Source organism: Canis lupus, chromosome 21 (assembly GCF_011100685.1).
Source record: "Canis lupus familiaris isolate Mischka breed German Shepherd chromosome 21, alternate assembly UU_Cfam_GSD_1.0, whole genome shotgun sequence".
NCBI lineage: Eukaryota > Metazoa > Chordata > Mammalia > Carnivora > Canidae > Canis > Canis lupus.
In genome coordinates this window covers 32,748,889-32,774,119 of record NC_049242.1, presented here as the reverse complement: position 1 = coordinate 32,774,119, position 25,231 = coordinate 32,748,889, and the positions used below count along the sequence as shown (strand labels likewise).

General features: G+C 43.2%; 1 protein-coding gene across 6 annotated transcripts in view; it reads left to right on the top strand.

Moving 5' to 3' along the window:
- DENND2B (DENN domain containing 2B) overlaps positions 1-25,231 on the top strand; it is a 163,545-nt gene that overhangs the window by 101,100 nt on the left and 37,214 nt on the right. For all 6 annotated transcript variants that reach the window (XM_038568992.1, XM_038568990.1, XM_038568991.1 and 3 more), the window contains one exon: positions 9,464-9,568. In XM_038568992.1, coding sequence (XP_038424920.1) covers positions 9,489-9,568 — 80 coding nt within the window. In that variant the 5' untranslated portion in view covers positions 9,464-9,488. The remainder of the gene's footprint in view (positions 1-9,463; positions 9,569-25,231) is intronic.

Below are 25,231 nucleotides of genomic sequence, written 5' to 3'. Positions count from 1 at the left end.
TTAAACTCACAACCCCCAGATCAAAGGTTGTGTGCTCTGCTGACTGAGCCAGCCAAGTACCCTGAGGAAGTTTTTTAATAGTAATTTTGTTAATACTAATTTTTTACAGTGTGGTCAGGGAAGACCTCACTAAGAAGGTGATATCTGACCAAAGTCCAGGGAGCAGGGGGAGCAGGCTCTCTTAGAGGGTGTGCTTGAGTTACAGGTACAGCAGGTATAAAGGTCCTGCACTATACCTTGTGTGTTTGAGGAAGTAACGAGGAGACCATGTGATTGGTGTGGAAAGAGTAAAGGGAAGAGTAGTTGAAATGAGGTCAAAGAAATCATAGGGCCCCAGCTGATGAAGGCCCTTGTGAGTCATTGTAAAGACTTTGGCTTTTACTTGGAGTGACTGGGAGCCGTGTCAGGGTTTTTAGCAGAGAAGTGACAAGATCTGCACTAATGCCAGTGATAGCTTATTGAAGGTCTGTTCTGTTAGTTTCTGTTTTCTTAGTGAAACATGAAGCAAAGTCAGCTAGAAGACTAAGGACAAGGGAAGAGGTTTCACAGTTGAGAGTTGGAGGGAAGCTAACCTGTTGGTTAGAGACCTCAAGTATGTTCCCTCTTGGTTCTGAGTATCCTCTGTTTTTTGTAGATGGCTTCTCATTGGTATCCATGTTCTCATTATAGAGGTGGGGTATTGTTCCTATACCACAGATAGGAGAATGGCGGCATGGAGACTTACCCAGTTCCTTTGGCCCTTTCTATTTCCTAGTCCTCTTCTGAGAAAGTTGGCTTGTGGGCAGTGTGGTTTTTTAGAGGATGGGAGGCATCCTGTCATCGGTCAGGTTGAGTTCAGCTAGACTAGAGAGCATGGGAAGGGTGAGAAGAAGGTCAAGATTTAGGATCAGGAAAGGCTTCAGAAAGAAGTTGACATTTGAACTGAATATTTAAGAAAGAATGGGGGAGGAGGACATCAAGATAGAAGGAATTGGTTGAACAAAACCTTGAAGGCATGAACATTCTTGGCATGTGCAGGAAATGGCAACTAGTCTGCTGTGGCTGGCCAGAGGGAAGGCACTGGTGTACAATAGGTCTGTGGCCTTTGGATCAGCATCATGATTACAGGAACCCCAGGCTCTTCTCACCAAAGCGAAAGAGGGCAGTGGTTAGCCTTCAGGGGCAGGACTCTTTGGGGCAAGCCTCTGTTCTACTTTCCTTTTCTCAGTGTTGCCAAGTTATTGGACAGAGCAGGCTCCATAGTCCTGGCAGAGCTAGGTTCAGCTGCTTGCTGAGAGGCTGAGTTTCCAGACCATGTCTGGGTTTTTAAAACTATCTTGGAAGCCACCAGATTTCCTTTGGCTTGGAATTGCCTAACAAGCCCTCACCCCTTTTCAGGCTTTCAGGAAACATTTAAACGCAGCTTCCAACCTCCACAGAATCTGTACTGAAGTAGAGAAGGACCATCTGGCAGGAAAAGGGATTGAAAATGATTGAGGTTGAAAACCCAAACTTATAGGCCTCTTTGAGGAGGAGGGTTGGGAAAAAGGATGTGGGAGTGATAAATGGACAGTGAAGAGATGGAAAGAGTTTGATTTTTTTTCCTGATTATTATTTAACAACAACAACAAAACCTCTATCTTTTCCCATGGCTGGTTGAGGAGGATTTCAGCCTCACAGGGACCTGTTAAAACTGACTTCCCTGCAAAACAAATCTCAGTTCCTCCCCACTTAATCAGGCTCATAATCCCCTGGATGTTTTTGCTTGAAGGGCTTTCTGAGCCTAGAATCTCAAAACCTGGGGCTGGAATAGAGAGGCTCTAAGGTATAAGGTATGTAGAAGTAGTGGCAGAGAAAAAGGGTCTGGCATTTTGGAGGGAAGTATGGGATTGAGTGGAGAAAATCATTCCTGGATCCCTTTCTAAAGCTCCTTTGCCCACCCACCCAACCCCTGAGCCCACTTGGTTCCTTGCCCTCAGAAAGCCTTGCTTTTAGGCACAAGAGAGCCAAAGACAGGCTGTGGGCAGAGAACCAGAGAAAAAATGAGTCGGGAAAGGAGGGGAGGAAAAGGGGGATGAAGGAGGAGAAGCCAATGTGTGTCAAACTGTCCATGATAGGCCTCTTCCTCCCACCCTCCTCCTCCCACCCTCAGCCAATATTGTCCACCTTGGGGCTTTTAGTCTTCTCACAAGCATCCCTATTATCTCCCGGAACGCTGCTGTGGTAACAGGTTCTCTCCCAACACACCCACAAGGAGAGGCTGTTCCTAGGAAACCTGCCCTCCTCTCCTTCCCACCTTACCTGGACTGGTAAAGCAGAGTGCTTGGCAGGGTCTGTATTTCCTCCACTTGGCAACTGGAACCCCAGCAGAATGGGGTTCCTTCCAAATGCTTGCAACTGTTCCTTATCACTCTCAGCATTCAAATGTCTCCTCCTTCAGGGGCAAGGCATATTGTCATGTCCAAGGTTAGGTCCGTGAAAAAATATCACACAGATGTTTAGAAATATCCACCTAAACAAGGGAGAATGGTTTTGTTTTGCTCTAGGATAGGAAGGTTCATTCTTAGAGGTTGGGCATCCCTCAGAAGGAGCTCCTTTCAAAGCCTGACCTGATGGGTCCCTTCTTGGACCTTAAGGAGAGTATTTGTGGTCAAAGGATTAGATTATAGAGAGAAGGAGTGGGAGACAGTTGCAAGATGAAAGCTGGCCTGAGCAAAAGCTAGGAGCCTTTCAGAGGTCTTTCCTCCAGTGGCAGTGAGGAGAATAGATGGGGAGTTTCAAGTGGCTAAGAGGTGTTGCCTTGCCCTAGAATAGGCTCCTCTTCCTGGCACTGCACAGGTCCAGCTGTCCAGAGGCTTCATGTGGATTCTCGTCCACAGCATCCTCTTAACCCTTTCTGCGGGGACTCAGGGCTGCAGCACTCACCTGCTGATGGAGAATCAGGTCAGAGAGCTGAGTAAAGCTGACCAGCTGCAGGCACTGGATGAGGAGGGACAGCTGCAAACTGGAAAGAGCCTACTGCATCTAAATGGCCACTTTCACTCAGTCTAGCCAACTGTGGCCACACAGAAATGCAGATGGTGACGTCAGATTTTCTAATTTTTCAAAAGAAAGGCCAGAATCTGACTTTTTATTTGTATTTTATTTGTACCCACCCACTTTTTAAAATGTTTGATAAGTAATACAAAAATTTTTAAAAAATAAAGGGATGGCCAGATGGGACATGTTTTTGCTCTTGCAAACCATCAGTTTATGTCTTCCAGTATGAACTGTTTTTCCAGGAGTTGAAAGTGAGGAGACAGTGAGGGAAGTAGATGTTAGCCACCAGAGGTGGGTGGCAGAAAGAGCTAGTTTGAGATACAGGAACACTAAGCACACCTGAGAATTGAGGAACTGTTTAGAGGAGACATTGATAATGCTTTCCCTGGACCTAATGCTATACTTGCTCCTTTGTCGTTGAGGGGCAGGGAAGAAGAAGCTGAGGGCTGGGAGGAGAAATGAATGTGAATGAACATTCATCTTTTATTTGCTTACAGCTGGGCAAACTTTAGGAGAAGGGTCAGTAGTGACCCTTTGTACCTTTCCAAGTCCTCAGAAAGCAATAGGACACAAGTTTTCACACTTACAGGTATATAAACTAGCTTAAAATGTTGGGATCCCTGGGTGGCTCAGTGGTTTAGCACCTGCCTTCGGCCCAGGGCGTAATCCTGGAGTCCCGGGATCGAGCCCCATGTCAGGCTCCCCGCATGAAGCCTGCTTCTCCCTCTGCCTGGGTCTCTGCCCCGCCCCCCCATGTCTCATAAATAAATAAAATATTTTTTAAAAATGCAAATTCCTAGTCCCCACCATTATAGATTCCTATCAGGAGGCAGAGGTGGGGCCTGGGACTCTATTTTTAACAAGCATCCCATTGATGTGAAGGAGAGGAAGTAGACAGTGGAGTCAGAGCTGAGCCCACATTCCTGCTCCATTCTTTCACGGGGTGAGTGATCTTGGGCCAGTTATTTAATTTCTCTGAACCTAAATTTCCTGATTGGAAAAATAGGTCTGTATCGTTACTACCTTGTAGAAGAGCTGACTTAGAAGATGATTAGAGGTAATATGGAGTCCTGGCTCCGTGCTGGGGCACTGGTGCAGGCTAGCTGGGCTCCAATTCCTGCTGGGCCACTTTCCTTTAGCCAGGTGACTTGGGGCAAGCCATTTAACTGCTCTGTATCTTGGTTTCCTTCGTAACATGTAAATAATAATAGGACCTACTTCTTAGGCTTGTTTCTAGGATTAAATAATTTAATATATGTGAAGTGTTTATAACTTCAGCTATTATATAAAGAATGTGGGAACATGCCTTAATAAATGTACCTTCGCTTTTCCTTAAGTCCTCTTACTGTGGGTGACAAATAGGTTAAGGCTTACTTCAGATGTCACCTCCCTATGAGGCATTCCTGGGGTCCACTTTTTACTTGACTCTTCTCCCTTAATAGTCATATCCTCCAGGGCAGGGACTGTGTCTGTCTGCTTTTATATCCTAGTACCTTGCACAGTGCTTACATAGAGCAAGTGGATTGAATGACAGTAACAGGGAGTCTGAGAATGACTCAAGGCCAGGAATGGAGTGGTTGCTTTCCAGATACCTAGAGAAGCATGATCTGGATGAAAAACTATTTATTAAGCTTCAGTGTGCCAGGCAATCATGTGAGGTAGGTCATGCTATTATTATTGCTCTTAAAGTGAGAAATGAGTCTTTGAAACTCACTTGTGTAGTGTCACTTAACTATCGTTGATAGAGGCAGGGTTGGCATTAGTTATCTGACCCTGAGTCAGGTGTTCTTCCCACAGCACCTCAAGGACCTGGGACTGGTTTCTTTGTCTCAATGTAGAGTTTGTAGAAAAATTCTAGAGATACCTTTTATAGTCCTTTCTCTGGATAGTCCTGACTCTTCAGATAGTTGCCTATTTGTCATAGGTGGGTTTTTGAGCAACTCGTGATTGGTTGTAGATGCTAATTGAACAATTTCATTTTTTTTTTTTTTAACAATTTCATTTTTTAAACATGCAGTTTCTGCCTGGACTTTGCCATCAATGAGCCTGGGAACTAAACTAGTGAAACAGCCTCTCAACCCAGTGGGTGTTTCTTCCTTTCTGCTCCATACCCAGTGGGTGTTTCCTCTAACTGGAGTATCTTCTCTCCTTGCAGCCAGACTAGCCAAAGGTGTCAGGGTGAAAGCGTAGATGAGAGCCTAGAGTTGCTCTTAGGGCCCTGGAAGAAGCAGTGCTCCCCAGGAAGCCAGCCATGTGGAATGCTCAAGTCTGTGCTTTAGGTGTAAAGGGTTAGCCTGGTCCTTAGTTCCTCAAGCCCCTAGATTATTCCCTGATCTGATAGACCTGGCCTAGAGAGAGCAGATAGGAGGAAGGATGATCAGTTGGCATCTGTGTTTTTCTGACTGAGTGGGCCTGTCTGGGGTTCTCAGCAGTGCCTGCCCAAGATGCCTGAACTCCTAGGCTACTTTTGAGAATAGCAGCTGTGCTCTTACAGACGTGTGATCAAGAGTCTTTGCCATGGGCCTCATAGAAATTTTGATCCACTCTTCTCTTGGTTACCTCTTCACAGGATTTTTCTTCTTGGCCCAAGCAAGTGTCAGAGTCATCTGACATTTTTCCTTCTTACTAAGTTGGCTCTGTTCTCATATTCAACTACATAAAAGCATTTCTGAGCAGCAGGCCCACCCTCCTTAGATCGGAAATTTGGGGAAAGAGAGAATATATTTTTTATCATGTTATTTTAATATCTTTCAGTTTCTGGTCTTTCCACAAATCTTTTGCCCTTTCCCTGAGGACTTGCCCTGGAGCTGCTAGAGCATGTCTAGTGTTGTTTTGATGGGTTATGATGGTTATTGTGACCATTGTTACCATGGGCACAGTTGAAAGCTAATGCTTAGCCAGTTGATTCCTTGTAACACTGTTCCCTGAGGACCCTGGGAACTGGCCTGGAAAAACTTCCAGAGGCTGCCTCTTTTCTTCCTTCTTTCGTTGCACATACAGCTATATGCCAAGCACTTAGCTTTGGCACTGGGCTGGGGCGAATAAAGAATATCTCATTTGAGCCAGTGTGCACATATGCTCTGGTGGTAGGATTGACTTCTCCTTCTCATTATCATCCTCCTCCTCCTCCTCATCATCCTCATCATCATCACTAATGATGTATAGTTAGGTGTATAAAGATTTTCCCCCCAGTGTGTAGAGAAGGCTTTTCTCTACTTTATGAAGGATAAAAATGAGGCTTAGATCTGGTTTTCTTTTTCCAAAAGCGTCTTGTCATTGAGACCAATCACTTATTTGCACCAAGGTAATAAGTAAGATGGCCTCTAGGATTAAGGTCTTTAGTGGCTGTAAATAAATGTGTAACTTTCACATTCAAATATACTTCATTTTGGTCAGTGTGATGTAAATGCCAATCAGAGTGAGAACTACTGTTCAGCTTCTGTGGAGGGGTGTTAGCCCAGGCCAGAGCGCACATACACGTTGGAAATATGCTTGGTGTATCCATTGTATTCTCTTTAACATCCACTCTCCATGGCACTTAAAAAGTGTGTGTCTCATGAGTAAATAAAGTCTTTAAAAAATGTGTTTTTTTTTGCCCTTAAGTTTTATTTTAACAGCTATATTGAGAGAATTCACATACCATAAAATTCACACATTTCAGTTGTTTTTAGTATATTCACAGAATTGTGCAACCATCACCACTATCGAATTCCAGTACTTTTCTTTCACCCCAAAAAGAAACCCATACTCACTGTAGCCATTCCCTGTTCTGGCACTCTCAACCCAGCCTAGGCAACCACTAATTTACTTTCTGTCTCTATAGATTTGCCTGATCTGGACATTTTGTAAAATTGGCGCCAGGGTTCATGCATATTCTAGAATGCATCAGTACTTCTCATTCCTTTTTATGTCAGAATTATAGTCCATTGTGTGGATATACCACATTTTGTTTATGCATCCATCCATTGATGGACATTTAGATTGTTTCTACTTTTTGGCTATCATGAATAATGCTGTTATGAACATCTATGTACAGGTATTTGTGTGGACAGGATGCTTTTATTTCTCTTGGATATAAACCTAGGAGTGCATCATGCTGTGTCATATGGTAACTCTGTGAACAACTTTTCTGAACTGCCAAACTGTTTTTCCAAAATGGCTGCACATTGTACGTTCTTACTAGTGATAAGTGAAGGTTCTAGTTTCTCCACAGCCTCACATTTGTTTTTCTGTGTCTGTTTCTTTACAGCCATCCCTGTGGGTGTGAAGTGTAATAACTTATTGTAGTTTTGATTTCTAATTCCCTGATGACTAGTGATATTGAACATTGTTTCATCAGCTTATTGGCCGATTTTATGTCTCTGGAGAAATGTCTATTCAAATCCTTTGTCTAGTTTTTAATTGGATTATTTGTCTTATTGAATTGAAAGAATTCTTAATACATTCTGGATACAAGCTCCTTAGCAGATACATGATTTGCAAATAATTTCCTCCCGTTTGTGGGTGTCTTAAATTTCTTGGTGGTTTTTTTATAGCACAAAATTTTAAAATTTTGATATAATACAATTTATTTATTTTTTCTTGCTGGTCATTTTGTTATATCTAAGAAACCATTGCCTAATCTGGTGTTATAAAGATTTACTCCTGTTTTCTTCTAGTCTTTAATTTGTAATTTTTAACTCTTATATTTAAGTCTGAGATCCATTTTTACTTATTTTTTTGTGTGGTATGAGGTAAGAGTCCTACTTTAGTTTTTGCATATGAATATCCAGTTTGTCTCAGCACCATTGGTTGAGAAGATTTCTTTCCTATTGAATAGTCTTGGCATCCTTGTTGAAAATCAATTGATCATGAATGTTTAGGTTTATTTCTAGACTATCAATTTTCTTCCCTTGATCTCTATTTCTATTCTTATTACTGTATACACTGTCTTGATTACTGTGACTTTGTAGTATGTTTTGAAATTAGTCTGAGTTCTCTAACTTTATTCTTCTTTTTCAACATTGTTTTGGCTATTCTGGATCCCTCGGATTGCAATGAAATTTTAGGACCAGGTTGTCAGTTTCTGCAGTTGATGGATGTTCTGTTCAATTTTATAAATCAGTTTAGTGGATATTGCCATCTTAACAGTTTTGAATTTTCTGATCCATGAACATGGGATGTCTATTTATGTTTTCTTTAATTTCTTTCAATGATGTTTCGTAGTTTGCAATATACAAGTTTTACACTTTTTTTGTTAAATTTATTCCCGAGTATTTTTCTAAGTATTCTTTTTTTTTAAATTTTTTTAAATTTTTTTTATTTTTCTAAGTATTCTTAAAAATACTAAGGGATTTTTTTTGTTACTATTAATAATGGAATTGTTTTTCTTGATTTCATTTTCAGATTTTTCATTGCCAGTGTTTAGAAGTAAAACTGATTTTTAAAATATTACTCTATCCTGCAAACTTGCCTGACTTTATATATTAGTTTAAGAATTTTTTAGTGGAATCTTTTGGGTTTTCTATATACAAGATCATATCATTTGCAAATAAGAGATAATTCTATTTCTTAAGTTTTAACCTTTTTTTCCTTTTATTATTTTAACATAAAGTGATGCTCCCTAAAGGATGAATGATATATTTGCTAACTCTATATGGTACATGAATGGACATTTTTCACTTCATCGGTACTTAAATACCATAATGTATATTAGTTTTATTTTAATGGGTATTAGAAAAAATATGATAGCTCATAATTTTATGGTATTGGCTCAAATATTACTTTATCAGGATATTCTTCCCTGAACCTTCTATTTCAAATAACAGATCTTCACTCTCCCTCTACCTTGCTTCATTTTCTTCTTCATACCACTTATCATCACCCTATATATTAAACATAAATGTACACTGATGTATCCCACACATGTGACATGTACAGCCTTGTTGTCTGTTTTTTCTGAGATGTGATCTCTCTGAGGGCAGAGACTTTGTTTCATTCTTTGTTGGATGGCAGTACCTAGGACATAAGTGCTCAGTAAATATTTGTTGAGTGACTAAATGATTAATTGTATAGAACAAGTTTAAATCTTTTAAGACAAGCAAGTCAATTTCAAGTTGATTCAAGAAATATACTGAATAAATAGTTGTTCAGGAGGTATGCAAATTGGATGGAATTTGTCAAGGCTCTTTGGCATGCTAGAAGTTTGGAGAAGAGGTAGAATGGAAATGGAGTTTTATCATTTTCTGTGAAGTGATAAGTAATCTGTTAGTTCATTGCCTAACCAGGATCAGGGGTCCCTCGAGGCTCTTAAACTATAACACATGGAATTAAATATATGTGGGAAAGTGGTTCCTGCCACCCACCACAGAAACTCTCTTGGCAGTTTTGGAGGTCATCTGGAAATGTTTGAGGTACTTTTGGCTACCCATGGAAACTTGGCTAATAGGCCTTGTCTTTTTTGTAGGGCTCTGGGTTTGCAGAGAGCAGAAATGACCATGACTGCCAACAAGAATTCCAGCATCACCCACGGAGCTGGAGGCACTAAGGCCCCTCGAGGGACTCTGAGCAGGTGAGTAGGGGGAGCACTGCTGGGGGAATGAGGTTCACTGAAGGATGCCATCAAAGGACAGCCAGATGGCTTGGGTCCAGAATATAAGTGATTATCATCTTGACTCTGATGGTTATCCAGGTAAATGATGTGGTCCGTACTCATACTGACTATGAGCAGAAGCCATCTCTAGTATATATGCCCTTTTTTGCTTCTATAAGTGTCCATAGCAGAGAGCAAAGAGACTCCAAAACAGACTTTGGTTTGTGCTATTAGAGGAGCCTAGAGCTCCAGGAATGAAGCCAGCATTTTCCTGGCTATATCCTTTTCCTAAGATGGGGACAGTTTGGGACCTGTGTCTGAGCTAGGCTACACTGTAGTGAGGGAGGTTGACCACACTGAGGGTTGGGGTGGGGAGACAGTTATGCATATTAACACAGTTTGCAAGCAGAAGTCTAGGTTCTACAAGAATTTAGGCTGGGCTGTAAACAAAGCAGCTTGGGGATTTTCAGTCAGTGTAAGCTATAATCCACTTTCCCGATTTTGTCTTTTTAAAAGTGGAATGTAGAATGATAGAAAAACCACAGATTTTGAAATCATATACAATTGGCTTCAAATCTAAGCCCTAACTACTAACTACCCCCCAAATAGTGAGATCTCAGGGCATTTTCCTATGCCCTCCAAAATCTTGGATACTCCTCTATGAAATAATAATAATAGTAAGTATCTCACAGAGTTGCTGTGAGGATTAAATGAAATAATATATGTCAGTGCCTAGCATAGTGTCTGGCATAAAGCTTCTCAATAAATGTCAGCTCTCTTCCTGTGATGAGATAACAGCTTCCAGAGCTGGAAGATCAATGTACAGCTCTCACCAGGGCTTCTCAAGTTTTGGTCAAGGCTGGATGCTGATGTCTTAGAAGAACCTCTGGGCTCTTTTATTAAAGCCATGTATGTACCTTTTCTAGCCCCTTCTGTTGAATCTAAGGTGAATAAATGTGGCTTTTGGGACCTTAGCCACTAGAATAGATAGCTTTGAGAAGGATGCTCAGCTTAGGTTGGGATAGGGCTATTCCTTTCTGGGTATCCGGGCTGTGCAGTGCCAGGCTGAGTCCGTGGGATGTGGCACACTCAGGTCTGTCCAGAGGTGGTAGTAGATGTTTGGTTCATTCAGAGCTGGCATCAACATATGGTTCAGAATGGAGCTCTGCACTGTGCTTCTGAGGAGTGAGTGGTGTGAATGAGGCACACATTCAGGAAACAGGAGGAATTTCCTACACCACACATTCCAGGTTTGGTCCTGGTGGAAATGGTCTGGATGGACTGTGTCAACCAGACAGAGGTTCTGAAGTGTTAAGTACCTAACATCTTAGAACTTAGGTAGACAAATTGGTTAACTACTCTGCAGCGGCAAGACCAACAGGAACAGTCCCTACCTCCTGCCCTTGGACCTCCTCTAACCTACAGTTTCTTGCATACTTGCTTCCCTGAACTGGGCAAAGCAGAGAATGGCAGGGACCAACAACCTCTTGGGTAAAACAGGTAGAAAACCTGAACTCTCCCAGGGCATGTTGGTGAGCACAGCAGAAACAGATCTAGATCTCAGTCTTTGTCTCCCATTGTCTGCTTCTGGGAACCATTTTGCTGGGCTCTTACCAGTCTGATGGCATGTTTTACTGTGACTTACTTGGCAGATGGAGACTGGGAACTAAGGTTCCCATTTTTTTTTTTTTTAATAAATCTGAGATCACACGAGTAAAATAAGCATTATTTTTGATTGTATAGTTTTATTCTTAATTGTAAAGAAATAGTATATTTAGAACCTGAATTAGAAATTACCATACTAGGGGTGCCCGGGGAAGCTCGGTCAGTTGAGTGTCTTGCTTTCGGATCAGGTCATGATCCCAGAGTCCCGCTTTGGGCTCCTTGCTCAGTGGGGAGCCTACTTTTGCCTCTCCCTCTGCTATTCCCCCCGCTTGTACTCTCTCTGTCTCTCTCTCAAATAAATAAAATCTTAAAAAACAACAACAAAAAAGAAATTACCATACCAGCAGCCCTCAACTCTTTTAAATATTCATTCCCCCCGCAATTTCCATTATTTGAGGGGGTAGAGTGAGAGATGCAAGTTTTACATCAAGTCACAAAGCTAAATCAGGTCCACCAATGGGTACCTGTTTTTATTTGGAATATGTACCTATGTGTTTTAAATATTTTTAGAAATTGCTCCTCCTTTAGCTTCCAAGTGATGTTTGTAAATATCTGAGCCTCTGATGTGCCTAAAAAAGCATCCTTCCAGCCTCCCCTTTAAGTCTTCACTTCCCTTGCTTTTTGCTGTTTCTGCTTCCCTTCTGTTCTTTCATGGGCTGGAGTCACAGGCCTCCAGGGCTAGCTATACCTTCTCTCAGAGGCTACTGCTGGACTATAGGTGTTATTTTGAAATTGTTATTTAGTGGGTTCACCGGCTATCTTTACCCCAGCCATGTCTGGAGGCTTTCTTTGAGCTGAGTAGGGTGGTAAATTAGTTCATTTAGGAAGTCATTGTCAGTGGACTTTGGGGGCTTTCCTCCCAGATGCCAGGCTCTGTGAAAGACAATGGGGGAGAAAGAAGAAATATCCATTCTTTTTCTTCAAGGCATTTACAATTTGGATTAATGACCTTGGCACCTGAATCTCTTAGTCAGACCTTTTAGTAGATGTTTGGCAATGACCTGAGGTCCCCCCCCCCCCCTTTTTTTTTTATCATCACTAGCCCAGGGATCTCAGTGGGAAAAGACTCCTTGGTGTGTCAGGGAACTTTGGCTGAGGAGTGCAAGGGTGCTAGGGCCTGGGAAAGCTGAGTGTTTAATTCCTTGGCTGCTTTGGGGCCCCCCATGTCACCCATATAGAGACAGAGGAACCTAGTGATACTGAGGCATTTGTATCTCACTTGGAGGCGAGGAGGTCCTCTGGGGCATGGGAAAGGACAGCTGAGACCCTGTGGAACAGGCAAGATAGGTATTTGCAAGTTTGTGTCCTTAACTTGAATGAGACTTCACCTGAGCCAGTATGGGTTAAAGATCTTGGATTCCTTTTTTTTTTTCTTTTTGGTTCTTATGGCTATTTTGCTAATTTATTTCCTTATTTTTCCTCTGTAACCCAGTCTTGATTGGCAGGATATGTAGAAGGAGGAAATCTAAGCCTTTTCATTTAACCACCAAATGAATTTTATTCTTTGCTAGGTTTTGGTCTTTTGGAACAGGTTTCCCTTTCTCTCTATTGTTGAAGCAAAATGGGCACGTTGCTTCACCCTCAGCTGCCAGAGGTACCCTCCCTGAATATTGTTTCCCACTCCAGCTCAGAAGATTTGGCTGCATCCAATTCTGGGGGTGGGAGGTGGAATTCTCAAAGCTCCCCTGGATTTCAGAGGCCGGGCTTTATGATGTTGGTGTTGATGACCTGGGGTGAGACTAGAAGCAGTGTGGTGACTTGCATACAAGGAAGTGTTATGTTTAAAGCTAATTCAGCCACCTAAGTGGGGCAAACTTCGCTGCTTCTTGCTCTCAGGAGATTAAACTTGTGCTGTGAGGCCTGGCAGGCAGCAGGGCCTGTTCTCAGAAGACTCGTCATGCCTGCTGATTTCCTTGACAGCTTCTTCACTGTGAACCTCCAGCACTTGGGTCATTGCCCCATGGAAATACAGGCTATCAGTATCATGTTTGGGAAGCTTGCCTCTGGATGTAGGTGTGAGAAACTTGGGTGCCTATAAAAATGTAGACTTCTTAGGGTCACAGACTTTGACTTCTTTCCATCTCTCTTGAGCCTGGAATAATGCTTGGTATGTGGAAGATGATAACTATTTATTAGCCTTTTGATTAGATGTCTAGGAGATGAGTCTCTTCTAACATAGGCTGCTGTGCTAGTTGAGTCCTTGTAGTACCGTTCTAATAGGTCTTACCAACTTTGGGCTCCCTTTCCATTCAGTTCCCAAACTCTTAGAAAGGCAGAATTGAAAGGAATCTGAAAACTCATTCAGTCTAACCCACTTGTTTTGGGAAGTTGAGATGTAGAAAAAGAAGAGGTGCCCTTCCAAAATACAAAGCTAATGGGAGAAAGAACCTCAAGCCTAGCTCTCTTGATCCTTCTGTCGTTTTATTGTACCACTACATTCACCTCCCTCTAAACATTCCTGGAATCTTTTTTCTCAGAAACTATTGTCAAGTGTGGTATGGTCAAATTTGGCCTGGCTTGTAAGGCTTTTATAAAAGCTGTGGTCTTTCTTTCTACTCTTAACCCTTCACTGTTGTCTAATTCAAACCTGACATTTCTGCCAGTCTAGGTGCAAATATTACTTCCTTCCCAGTGCTTTTGTTAACCACCCAGTTAAGGATTTCCCTCCTCTCTGTATTCACTCTTAGAACCTTTGGTTTGGAGCCTCCAAGTGGCACTTATCATATAGTACCTCATGGGGGGATTTTTGTGGGGGTCTTATTTCCCCTACTCAGTTGGAACTGTTTGGAGGCCCAGCACATACTCTTTTGGAATGTAAGAGTCGGAGGGGTCTTGGGATTCTTTTGGCTCAGTTACTTGTTGCATAGGAGGAAGCTAATACCCACGTAGCTAATTGACAGTAGAACCATAATTTCAACTCACATTTGCAGATTTCTGTGCAGAGGAAGGCATTGGTTTGTAATGTGAAATCCAGAGAGGTCTTGGGGTCCCATTGCTAAAGTGTGCACAGATCTGGACCCTTTGCCCTAGATTTCAGGAGGAGGTTAAGAGCTAGCAAATAGGGAAAAGCTCCTGGGAGTGGTGGCTGTGGGTAAAAGACGGTGGTGCAAAGCCTGCCCTTGTGTGGCAGGCCACCTCTCGGGGGACCTGTGGCTTTAGCCCCCTGTTACCTGAGATTCTTCCTGGAGTCCAACCATAATGTCAGTAGTATATGGTTATTTATTGCTGCATAACAAACAGCCTTAAAGTTGGTGGCTTAAAACATTAATAGTCATTTGTTTTGCTCACAAATTGCAATTTGGCTAGGGTTCATTAGGGAAAGCTTGTCTCTATTCCTTGAAGCCTTGGTGACTCAGTGGCTAAGGGCTGGAGTCATCTGAAGACTTGTTCACTTACATGTCTGACTGTTGATGCTGGCAGTCAGCTGGAACCTCAGCTGGAAAACACCTACATGTGGCCTCTGTGTTTGGTTGCACGCTTTTACAGTGTGATGTCTGGATTCCAAGAGTGAGTACCTCAAGAGAACTAGGCAGGAATGCATGACATTCTAATACCTAGCCTCAAGCCTAGGTAGTTGCATGGTGCTATTCTGTTTTACTCTGTTGATGAAGGTGATAAAAGAGCTCTGCACCTAGTTCCAATTTGGTAGTGTGTGTGAGGGTGCTCCCCTGCACCACTAGGCAGTTCTCTGACCACAGCTCGGTGCCCTACAATTCAACTTGAGTCTGAGACTATCTACCAGAGATAGCATCAGATCCCACAGGTTAAGGATCCCTCAGTCCTACAGACTGCCCTTTGCCTCAGATGATAATCTCAAGCCCAGGTTGTTACCTGTGTTTCTGACAGACTGGCTAAACATCAGAAATTCCCACGAACCCCTCCTTGGTTTCATGAATTTACTAGAGTGGCTCACAGAACTCAGGAAACCCGTTTACTCATGAGAATATCAGTTTATTACAAAGGATATTAACGGATACAAATCAACAGCCAGATGAAGAGATACATAGGGTGAGGTCTCAAACAAAGGCCGTTCTGTCCCTGGGAGCTTGGGCCTGGCATAGTGGCATGTAGAAGCATTCTGATTCATCAATCTGAAACCTCTCTAACCCCTGCCCTTTTGGGTTTTCACGGAGGCTTCAGTTACATAGTCATGATTAATGAGATCATTGGCCATTAGTGGTTGATTCGACCTCCAGTCTGTTTCCCCTCCCTGGAGTTCTGGAGAAGAGAACAACAGAAAGTTCTAACCCTCTAATTACAAGGTTGGTTTTCCTGGTTAAACAGAGGCCAGGCTTAGGTGTAGTCCCAAAAGTCACTTCATTTACATGACAAAAGACACCTTGATTGCTGTTATCACTTAGGCAATTCTAAGGGTTTTAGGAGACCTGTGCCAAAAATGGGTCTAAGACCAATTCTGTATTTCTTATTATAAATCACAATATCACACAAGAGGAGGGAAGATCAGTCCCACTTGATGAGAGGACTATCAACTTCACATTTGGTAGAAAGGCATGTGAGATGGGATAGGAGTTGTGGTCACTCTCTTTAGAAAATGCAGTCTAAAAAAAAAAAAAGAAAAGAAAAGAAAATGCAGTCTGCCGTAGTCTGCCCTCTGATCACAAAAATTCACATCCTTCCCGAATATGAAATACACTCAGTCTCTCCCCTAAGGTCCCAAGTCTATCTTATTAATGGCATCCATGTGAAGTCTAAGATCTCATCATGTATGTCTGGTTTGGGTGTGGATGGAAACTCTTTGGGTACAGTCCCTTTCTTTCAGTGCATGAAGCTCCTTGAGCACTATTCCTCTTGGTGTGAAGGTCTGTAAATGAAAGAGAATATGTACCTGCGCCCGGAATAGCTGGTGGGACAGGCCCAGAATAACTGTTGTAGATACTCCTTTTCAGAAAGGAAAACTGGAGACCACGCAGCTATGACTGGCCCATTGTAATCCGTACATGCAGTGAGGCACAAGTTAGCAGCTCCTCCGTGAAGTCTTGGTTTTACAGCCTGGGAGGCATTTACCTTGTCTCTGGCTCCACCCTCAGGGCTTTTGGTTCTGTCCTGACTCTGACTCCTTTTCTCTCAAAAGTAGCCCATTCTTACAGGTGAATTCTTGAATTCTTACAGCCCATTCTTACAGTACTTTTCTCCATCTGCTTCATGCCCATAATATTTCACGTGTCCAGATGGTCCACACTTCATTTCAGACCGCCTCTGTACTTTCCAGTCCCAGCTGATATGCTCCATTTAAGAATTTGATGGGTTTCTTCTGGATCACTTTATTATCCACTGCAGCAGACAGAAGGCACAGGTACAAATCACTTCACCGCGAGCCCCTTCCCGCTTTGGGTTCCCTGTGAGAACCCTCTGGGACCAGGGGTTCTTAAGAGTCTCCGAAGCCTATGCTTCTTAAGGCCACCCTTAAGATCATTAGAAGGCCTTTGGCCTGTCTCTCTGTACAACTCTCGGAGGCAATGCTTGAAACCATTTGTTTAGGTCTTGACAGAGGATTTTTTAGGACTAGACAAAGATCTAGTCCTACTCTAGATTTTTGTTAAAGAGATTTATTGAGGGATAATGAGAATACAGTAAACAGAACAATTTAAAGTGTACCATCTGATTAGTTTACACACCAGCGTGCACATACACACACGATAAAACTGCCACCACAGTCTGGAAGCCATTTCTTAATTTGAGAATTTTGTGCTGTCTAGAGAGACAGAAGCTAGTGTTTCTTTCTAACGCAGAAAGCCCTTTCTCATTGCTGTTGCCTTTCAGTGTTGCTTGACAACTAAACAGGCCTTTTTTGGCTCCTCCCTTCTCTCCTTTACTGCGGGCAGCTAAGATATCAGACAGCACCTGGAGTGCTCTGCTTTGAGGTGCTTTAAGCTGGGTCACTGAATTAGGTATATTTCCTATTTTCCGTGTCACTACTGGTGGCAGAATTACCAAACTTTTCAACATTTATGAGGGTCCCCCTTCCTCTAGCTTCTACTAATTTTCTCTTGATTTCCCTTAAGCCCCTCCTGACAGCCTGTTGCTCAGTCCCGAAGTCAGTGACTTAGGTTTTTGTTTCAACAGCCCCCTATTCCTAAGTACCAAAATCTGTTCTACTTACCTAGTGCTACAGAACTACCCCAGAATTTATGGTGTCAATAGCCACTTTATTATGCTCACAGACTTTGTAGCCTAGGCATTCAGAGAACACTGCAGAGATAGCTAGTCCTGCTCCACAGTGTCTGGCACCTTGCCTGGAAAGACTTGAAGGCGTAGGATGACTCACTGACTAGGGGCCAGTATCACCTAGAGGTGTCTTGTCTCATGTCTGGGGGTTGATGTTGGCTATTTTTGGAACCTCAGCTGAGACTGTTAAACACCTATAGGTACCCTCTCTGCATGGTCTGAGCTTCCTCACAGCTTGGGAGATAGGAGGTAGAAGCTGCCGGTTTCTTGAGGCTTGGGTCTGAAAATTGGCACAAATTCATTTCACTTGTGTTCTATTGGTCAAGCATTCAAGAGAAGGGATGATTTTTATAGGAGGCATGTCAAAGAATTGGGGGACTTTTTTTTTTTTTAAGATTTTATTTAAGACAGAGAGAGAGAGAGAGGTGGGGAGGGGCAGAGGGAGTGATAGAGAAAAGCAGATTCCCTGCTGAGCAGGGAGCCTGATGCAGGGCTCAATCCTAGGACCTTGGGATCATGATCTGAGCCAAAGGCAGATGCTTAACTGACTGAGCCACCCAGGTGCCTCCAGGAGACCATGTTTTAAAACCATCACAAGTATCTTTAGTATGGTTTCCTGGAACATTTCTCTCCCTGTTGGCTTTGCATAGTACCTGGTTCTGCTTTGTAGAGCAGTCCCATTTTTACTGGACTAGGGTATTGGGGATATCCCTGGAAGGTATCTTTTTTTTTTTTTTTTTTTTTTTTTACCAGCCTCAGGGAAGACTTCCATCTTTTAAATACTCTGAGTTCATTGTGGCTACTACTTAGAGGTCTCAGAGGATCCACAGAAGAGCTCACTCGTCCTCTTTGTGCTTCCCTAGAAATCAGTGGGAAGGCAGGCAGGTATAGCTTTGGTAGATTCTTGTTTGGAAGTGGAAAGGTGACTCAATTTCTGCTCTGACCATACCATTATGATTTCTGCTCTACCATACTACTTAATCTGACAAGCTATGCTTGACCTCAAGAGTCTCTGTAGATGGTGGCCCATAGGTAACCTCACTTGGAGGATGAGGTTATCCTGGATCCATCTGAGATGAGGTTGCTTTGGGAACAGGAAGGCCAAGTTGTGAGTGTCACCCCATCCTTTGGCTTTTTATCCGGACTATCCCAGTGTGGGATGTCAGTGGGAGTTTTTGAGCTGAGCCCCTCCTCTGGCCTGGGGAAAAAGCTTCTGGACTTGTCATGGGACTCCCGCAGCCTTCCTCTCCTTCTCCTTCTTGTGTGCCTCAGAGTACAGCCTTGAGGGAATGTAGTGAGAATGTTGGGTTCACTGTTGGGGCAGTCACTGGTGGGAGGGTGCTGATGTCCACTGAGTCAGCAAGGGCCCATCTTCATTGAACAGCCTTAGAATGGTGAATGGCCAACTCCCAGGCAGTTTCCCCGGGGAGCAGGCTAGACACCTGTTTAGTAGAGACTAAGCATATTGGAAGCTGGGCTCTGCATAACCCCAATCTGCAGACAAGCTTGCTTCATGGCATCCACAGCCCATCTGGTTACCTCTGGGACTATTTCCTGGACCCATGGGAGCCTTCCCCAACTGGCCCCAACTTGGTCCTCTTCCTGATACTGACACACTCAGAAGCCCTGTCACCAGACCATGGTGAGTTCAGAAACCTCTCATTACCAAGGACTAAAATAGCCTTCCTTCCCAGATAGTTTTTGGCTGCACTTGGCAGTATATGGGGCATCCCTTGGCTTGAATGCTTACTGCTGTGGCCCTGATCACTAAGTGAAGGGTTGTGTTGTGTTCTTACGAAACAATACCAGAGGGAGGGGCACATACTTGGCATTTTAATTCTCACTTTCTGTCTATGTATACACATACTGCACATGTTGCTTTTTCTTTAAATTTCTCTTTTCAGAGCAGCCCAGGTGGCTCAGCAGTTTGGCGCTGCCTTCAGCCCAGGGTGTGATCCTGGAGGCTGGGGATCGAGTCCCATCTCGGGCTCCCTGCATGGGGGCTGCTTCTCCCTCTGCCTATGTCTCTGCCTCTCTCTCTCTGTTTTCTCTATGTATTCTCATGAATAAATAAATAAAATCTTTAAAAATTTTTTTCTCTTTTCAAACCCTTAGCTCATTCTCTTTCTTTCCTACTCACTTGTCTTATATATTTGTCTGTATGTGAGTGTTTATTCTCCTCTGTTTTACTTAAATTTCCTTTGCATTCTCCCCTCCCCCTTTCTCTTTTTATCTGTTTATCTTACTCCCCCCACCCCCTTTTTTTATGCCTTACTCCCTGTCCTATAAATGTTGATTTTGGCCAGTCACGTGCTGCAGTGTTGGCATCCATGCCTGTGCTGAGCAGCAGATCTGGCTGCATGCTGACAAGGCGGTGGCATGAGTGCCCAGTTTCAGAGTGTCTATTTCCCCAGAGACAAGCCTGGGATTTTAGAATAAAGAGCAAAAGATGATCAGAGCACAGTTTTAGGTGTCTTTTCGCTGTGCTATCTTTACTTTTATATTTCTTTTACCTGCCTGGAGCTATTTATGGTATTCAAGCACTTTTAAAATGTGTATCATTTTAGCCACACAGATAGTATGTAAGGATACTCAGAGCAAGTGTTTTCCTGCTTTTATGGATAAAGAATTTGAGGCTCAGAGAATTGAGATGACTTTTCCATGAGGACATTCAGAAAGTGAGGGAACCAGGACCAGAGGAAACCCAAGTTTCTAGACTCTTGGTCTGGTATATGAGTTTTGCCTTATGGGAGGGGGCTTTGGGAACCAACAGCCATGCTAGTGTGTACTAAGTGCTTTGTGTAACTTTTTGTGTTGTTCTTCAAGATGTGAAGGTTATAGAATTGGTAGGACTCAGTCATTAAGTAGATCAGTGTGTTTAGGGAAGGAGCTGGGTACAGATGCTTGAAGGAATGGGGAACCAAGAAGAAATCTGGACCTTTTCTCTCCTCTGTGGAACAAGTTGGAAAACATGAAGTAGGGGTATCTAGGTGGCACAGTCAGTTAAGCATCTGACTCTTGGTTTTGGCTCAGGTCATGATCTCAGAGTCATGGGATTGAGCCTCACATTGGGTTCCACACTCCGTGAGAAGTCTGCTTGGGTTTCTCTCTCCCTCTCCTCTTCTCCCCATCCTGCTCTCTCTCTCTTTCTCTCTCAAATAAATAAATTTAAAAAAAGAAAAAGAAAACATGAAGCAGTAAAAGCCAATGGTGGAAGCATATGATGAGACCATGTGAGAAGACATTCAGCCCAGGTGGATGGGAATGAGAGCAAATGGGGTTCTTCTATCTAAGGCCAACCCTCCAGATGGGCATTGGATCCCCATCCCCTTTACCGCCTGCTTAAGGACATTGCTCCTACATTTGCTCTCTCTCATTCTGCATTGATAGCTTTTCTCTCTACTGGATCATTCCAGTCATCATTTAAGCATGCTGTATCATATCTCCTGGTTCAAATTAACCAACAAAATGCTTCTATTGTACCACGTTCTCCTCTACCCCCCACCTCATTTCCATGTTCCCATTTTAGGAAAACCCTTTGAAAGAGATGCCTTGTCTCACCTTCTCATTCCACTTTCTTCAATTCCTTCCACGCAGGCTTCCCTTCCTACCTCTCCACCAGAATCTCTTTTCTCAAGGTCATGACATCCTCTGTGTTGCTAAATGTAATGATCACCTGTTTCTCAGTCTTCCCCATACTCTATTGTTAGTAAATTTGACTCAGTTGATCACTCTCTATTTTTTGAAGGTCTCAGGGAATGAGTCTTTATGAATTTCATTCTTCCTTATTACGTGCCCTTCTCTGTCATTCTCCACTGGTTCCTCCTCCCTCTACCTGACTTTGAAGTACTGGAATGCTCTATTTCAGTCCTTGAGTTTCTGTAGCTCCTGACTCTCTAGATGAGATCATACAGTCATAGAGTTCCATAGTTCGGCTCTTGTGAATAATGCCGCAGTAAACATAAGAATATATATTTCTTTTTTTGAATTTTTGCTTTCATTTTTGTTGGGTAAATACCCAGTAGTAGAATTACTACATCAGATGGTATTTCTACTTTTCATCTTTTGAGGAACCTCCATACTGTTTAACTAACCATAGTAGTTGCACCAATTGACATTCCTACCAAAAGTGCACAAGGGTTCCCTTTTCTCCATATGCTTGCCAATGCTTGTTATTCTTTGTCTTTTGATATTAGTCATAGTCATATAGTTTTAAATAATATCTATATACTGTAGATGACTCCTAGGTGGAGATTTATAACCCTAACTCTATTTTACTACATGCTCAGGCTGAAAACCTTGACATCACCCTTGACTTCTCTTTGTCTCTCATCCTTTTATCTAATTCATCAGCAAATCCTATTGGCACAGCTCTCAAAATAGATTCATCTCTTCTGCTCCATTCTAATACAAGCCATAATAATCTCTTGCTTGGATTATTGCAGTACACTTTAGGTAGTCTCTTTGCTGCCATGCTTGCATCCCTGCACTTTATGTGTCACTTTATATGTGACATCAGAGCATATCATTTTTCTGCTCATACCTTTCAAGAACTTCCTTTCTCTCTCAGAGTAAAAGCCCAAGTCTTATTATTGGTCCATAGGGTCTTTTGGTGCCTCTCTGACTAATCTCCAACCCTATCCTCTTCTCACTCCACTCTGACCACACTAGGCTTTTTGCTGCCCTCAGAACACAGTATGTAGTTGCCTCAAGCTTTTGCCCTGTTGCTCCTTTGCCTGCAGCATTTCTCCCCTGAATAAACACAGTGTTTACTTGCTTAAGGTTATATTCACATCATCCCTGGCAGAGGGGCCTGCCCTGATTTCCCTTACTGTGAATCTCTCTCCTTTTTCCCTGCTTTATTCTTCTGCATTGTCTCCATATCCATCTCTCAGTGTTGGTTTGTTTGTTGTCTGTTCACCGTAAACAAGTAAAGCCACACTGCCTCTCTCCACCAGACTATAACCTATAGAGAGACTTTGTCTAATTTTAGTCTCTGCTAATCCTTGATGCCTAAAATAGCACCTGGTATATATTTGGATCCAAGCACCACCATTCATGTGGCCACAGTTTCCCATTGCCCATCAAGGGGGCGGGATTATTTTACTTTCACTGCCAGGCTGCATTTGAGAAACTAGAAAGTAGCTAGCTGGGACTGGCCCCTACGAGTGAATGAGCACCCCTTCCCATCCATGCCCAGGAGATGCCACCTGCCATGTAAACACTGCCACGAAGAACCATGCATCCTCATTGCCATATCCCTCCTTAAGCCTCCTTGTTTTCTAGGTTAACAGGTTGTTCTGAGCCCTCCTTCAACTTGGGGCAAAGACTGATGGAAGCTGATTCTATTCTTGGGATTATGGAACTAGTTCCATTTGCAGGGAGTGCTTAGAGGAGATTCTCATGCCAGAGGTCCTAGTAGAGAGAGCGAGATCCAAATATCCAGACCATGGAAGCTAGTCTGTGGGGAAGTTGAAGAGACAGGCACTGGGGATAGAAGGTCCAGGGCAGTGTGGTTCTGCAGTGGGATAGGGCAGGCCAATTATGCACAAGGCTGACCTTTCTCACCTGCATCATTTTACTATTACAGCATAGAAAACCACCCAAAAACTTAGTGGTTTAGAACACTTTATTACTTCTCATGCATTTACTGGGCACTCCCTCTACTGGTTTCCTCTGGAGTCTCTCATGTAGCCAAGTTCCGTTGGGTCCAAGGTGACCTCACTCCCCTGTCAAGCTTTTACTGGGGCTGGCTTCTGGCTGCGGGGGCCTCAGTTTAACTCCACATGGCCTCTCATCCTTTAAAAGACTAGACTGGCTTCCTAACATGACAGTCTCAGGGGAGCATTCCAGGTATATGAAGGGGGATTCTGCAAGGCCTCGTGAGGCCTCAAATTTGAGATTTAGCTTAATTTCTACTTCATTCTGTTGGTCAAAGCAAATCACAAGGTCAACCTAGACTTTGAAGGGCAGGAAAATAGAATCACCTTTTGATACCGTGAGCCACAAAGGATTTACAACCATTTTAAATGTACTCCTTTCTCCTTCCACCCGAGATGTTCAGAATCCAAGGACAAAGATAAGCTCTTTGTTCTAGGTGTTAGCCACCAAGGTCAACACTTGATGTGTTTTGTGCCTATTCCTTATAATAACCCCCTGAAATGTGTGTTCTTTTAACCTCCATTTTAACAGATGAAGATACTGAGGTTTAAAGAGCTAAAGTTATTTGCTCCAAGTCACAGAACTTGTTGGTGGCTACTCTGAAACGTGAACCCTAAGGCTTTATAATGTTCTTACCCTCTTTTGAGAACAAGTGGCTTAGCATTCCTGGTGAAAAACTTAATACTAATGATACTTAACAGTCATAGTGAGTTATAGTGTATGATATCAGTTCACATCCATAGTCTCATTTGCCCATTATGACAACCCTGTGATGTAGTCAGAACAATTTTGAGGAATTGAAACTAAAGGCTTCAGGGCAGCCTGGGTGGCTCAGTGATTTAGCACTTGCCTTTGGCCCAGGGTGTGATCCTGGAGACCTGGGATCGAGTCCCACATCGGGCTCCCTGCATGGAGCCTGCTTCTCCCTCTGCCTGTGTCTCTGCCTCTCTCTCTCTGTCTCTCATGAATAAATAAAAAAAAAAAAAGAAAAAAGAAACTAAAGACTTCAGAGTGAGTGGCTTTGTCTCTGGTCACATTCTTAAAAAGGTAGAATCAGAAACATGGAGAGAAAGCGGTGAGTTCTACCATCAAGTGAGTATCGCATGAGGGCAAGGACTTATTTATGTTGTTTATGAATTTATCCCTAGGACCTTGGAGTGAGTGAATGCTGCCTCCTCTGTGAAGAACCTGGGGTTGCCTGGGCTCCGTGTCAGTCTGGCCAGGCCCGTTCTTCCCTCTCGAGCTGCTAGAGCACACTGGGCCTGGCCCATGTGGGAAGGTGGTGCAGGGAGCAGAGCACCTGTAGCCCTGGCCGCAAATCAGCCATGATACAAAGACCAGAACCTTTAAGGAGAAGGGCCAGGCTCTTCTCTTCATGAAAGGAGAGAATGTAAACTCCAGTTAAAGCAGGCTAGGTATTGAGGCATCGAGCGAATTTCTTACCCAGTGTAGATTTCTGCATGTTGGAACTACTAAGGGAAGTTAGAGAATCACTTGTTTTGAAAGCATGCTGGAATCAGACAGGCCTTACCATATTTCTTTCCCACCTGTGGGAGCCATGCCATACACACCTGTCTCCCTCCCCCCACATAAGTACAGTGCCTTCATGGCCTAGTGAATTCTCACGTTGGGGGTTGAGGAGACATGTTCCCAGGGGAGCATATATCAAACTGTCTGGAGAGATGAGGCATATGCAGGAGGCTTCCTTTAGATGCCTGTGCTCGCCCACTAGCATTTCTGTTTCCTGAGGACATGAATTTTTGTCTCTTTTATTTATTCTTGTGTCTAGGGCCTAGAGCAGGCCCTGGCACATCGTAGGTGCTCACTAAATACCATTGAATGAATAAACACATGTTAAGGTTGTTTTCTATTAAAGGCATCTTCTCCCCCCTCCAAAAGAGAATAATGGAAATTTAGAGTCCTTTGTGGAGTCCAGACACTTCTGGCTTACAAGGCTGGACTAATGACCTTTGGCATCCATGTTTCTATGAAGTAAATGAGGGACTTAAGGCCTCCCTTGATTGTGAGTAGGTTGGGATCTCCCCAGGCTCAAGCTTGGCGCATTGCCCTGTTGCTGCCTACCCTAGGGAGTGCTGAGGCTTATTCTTTTCACACATCCTTGCTAAGCAG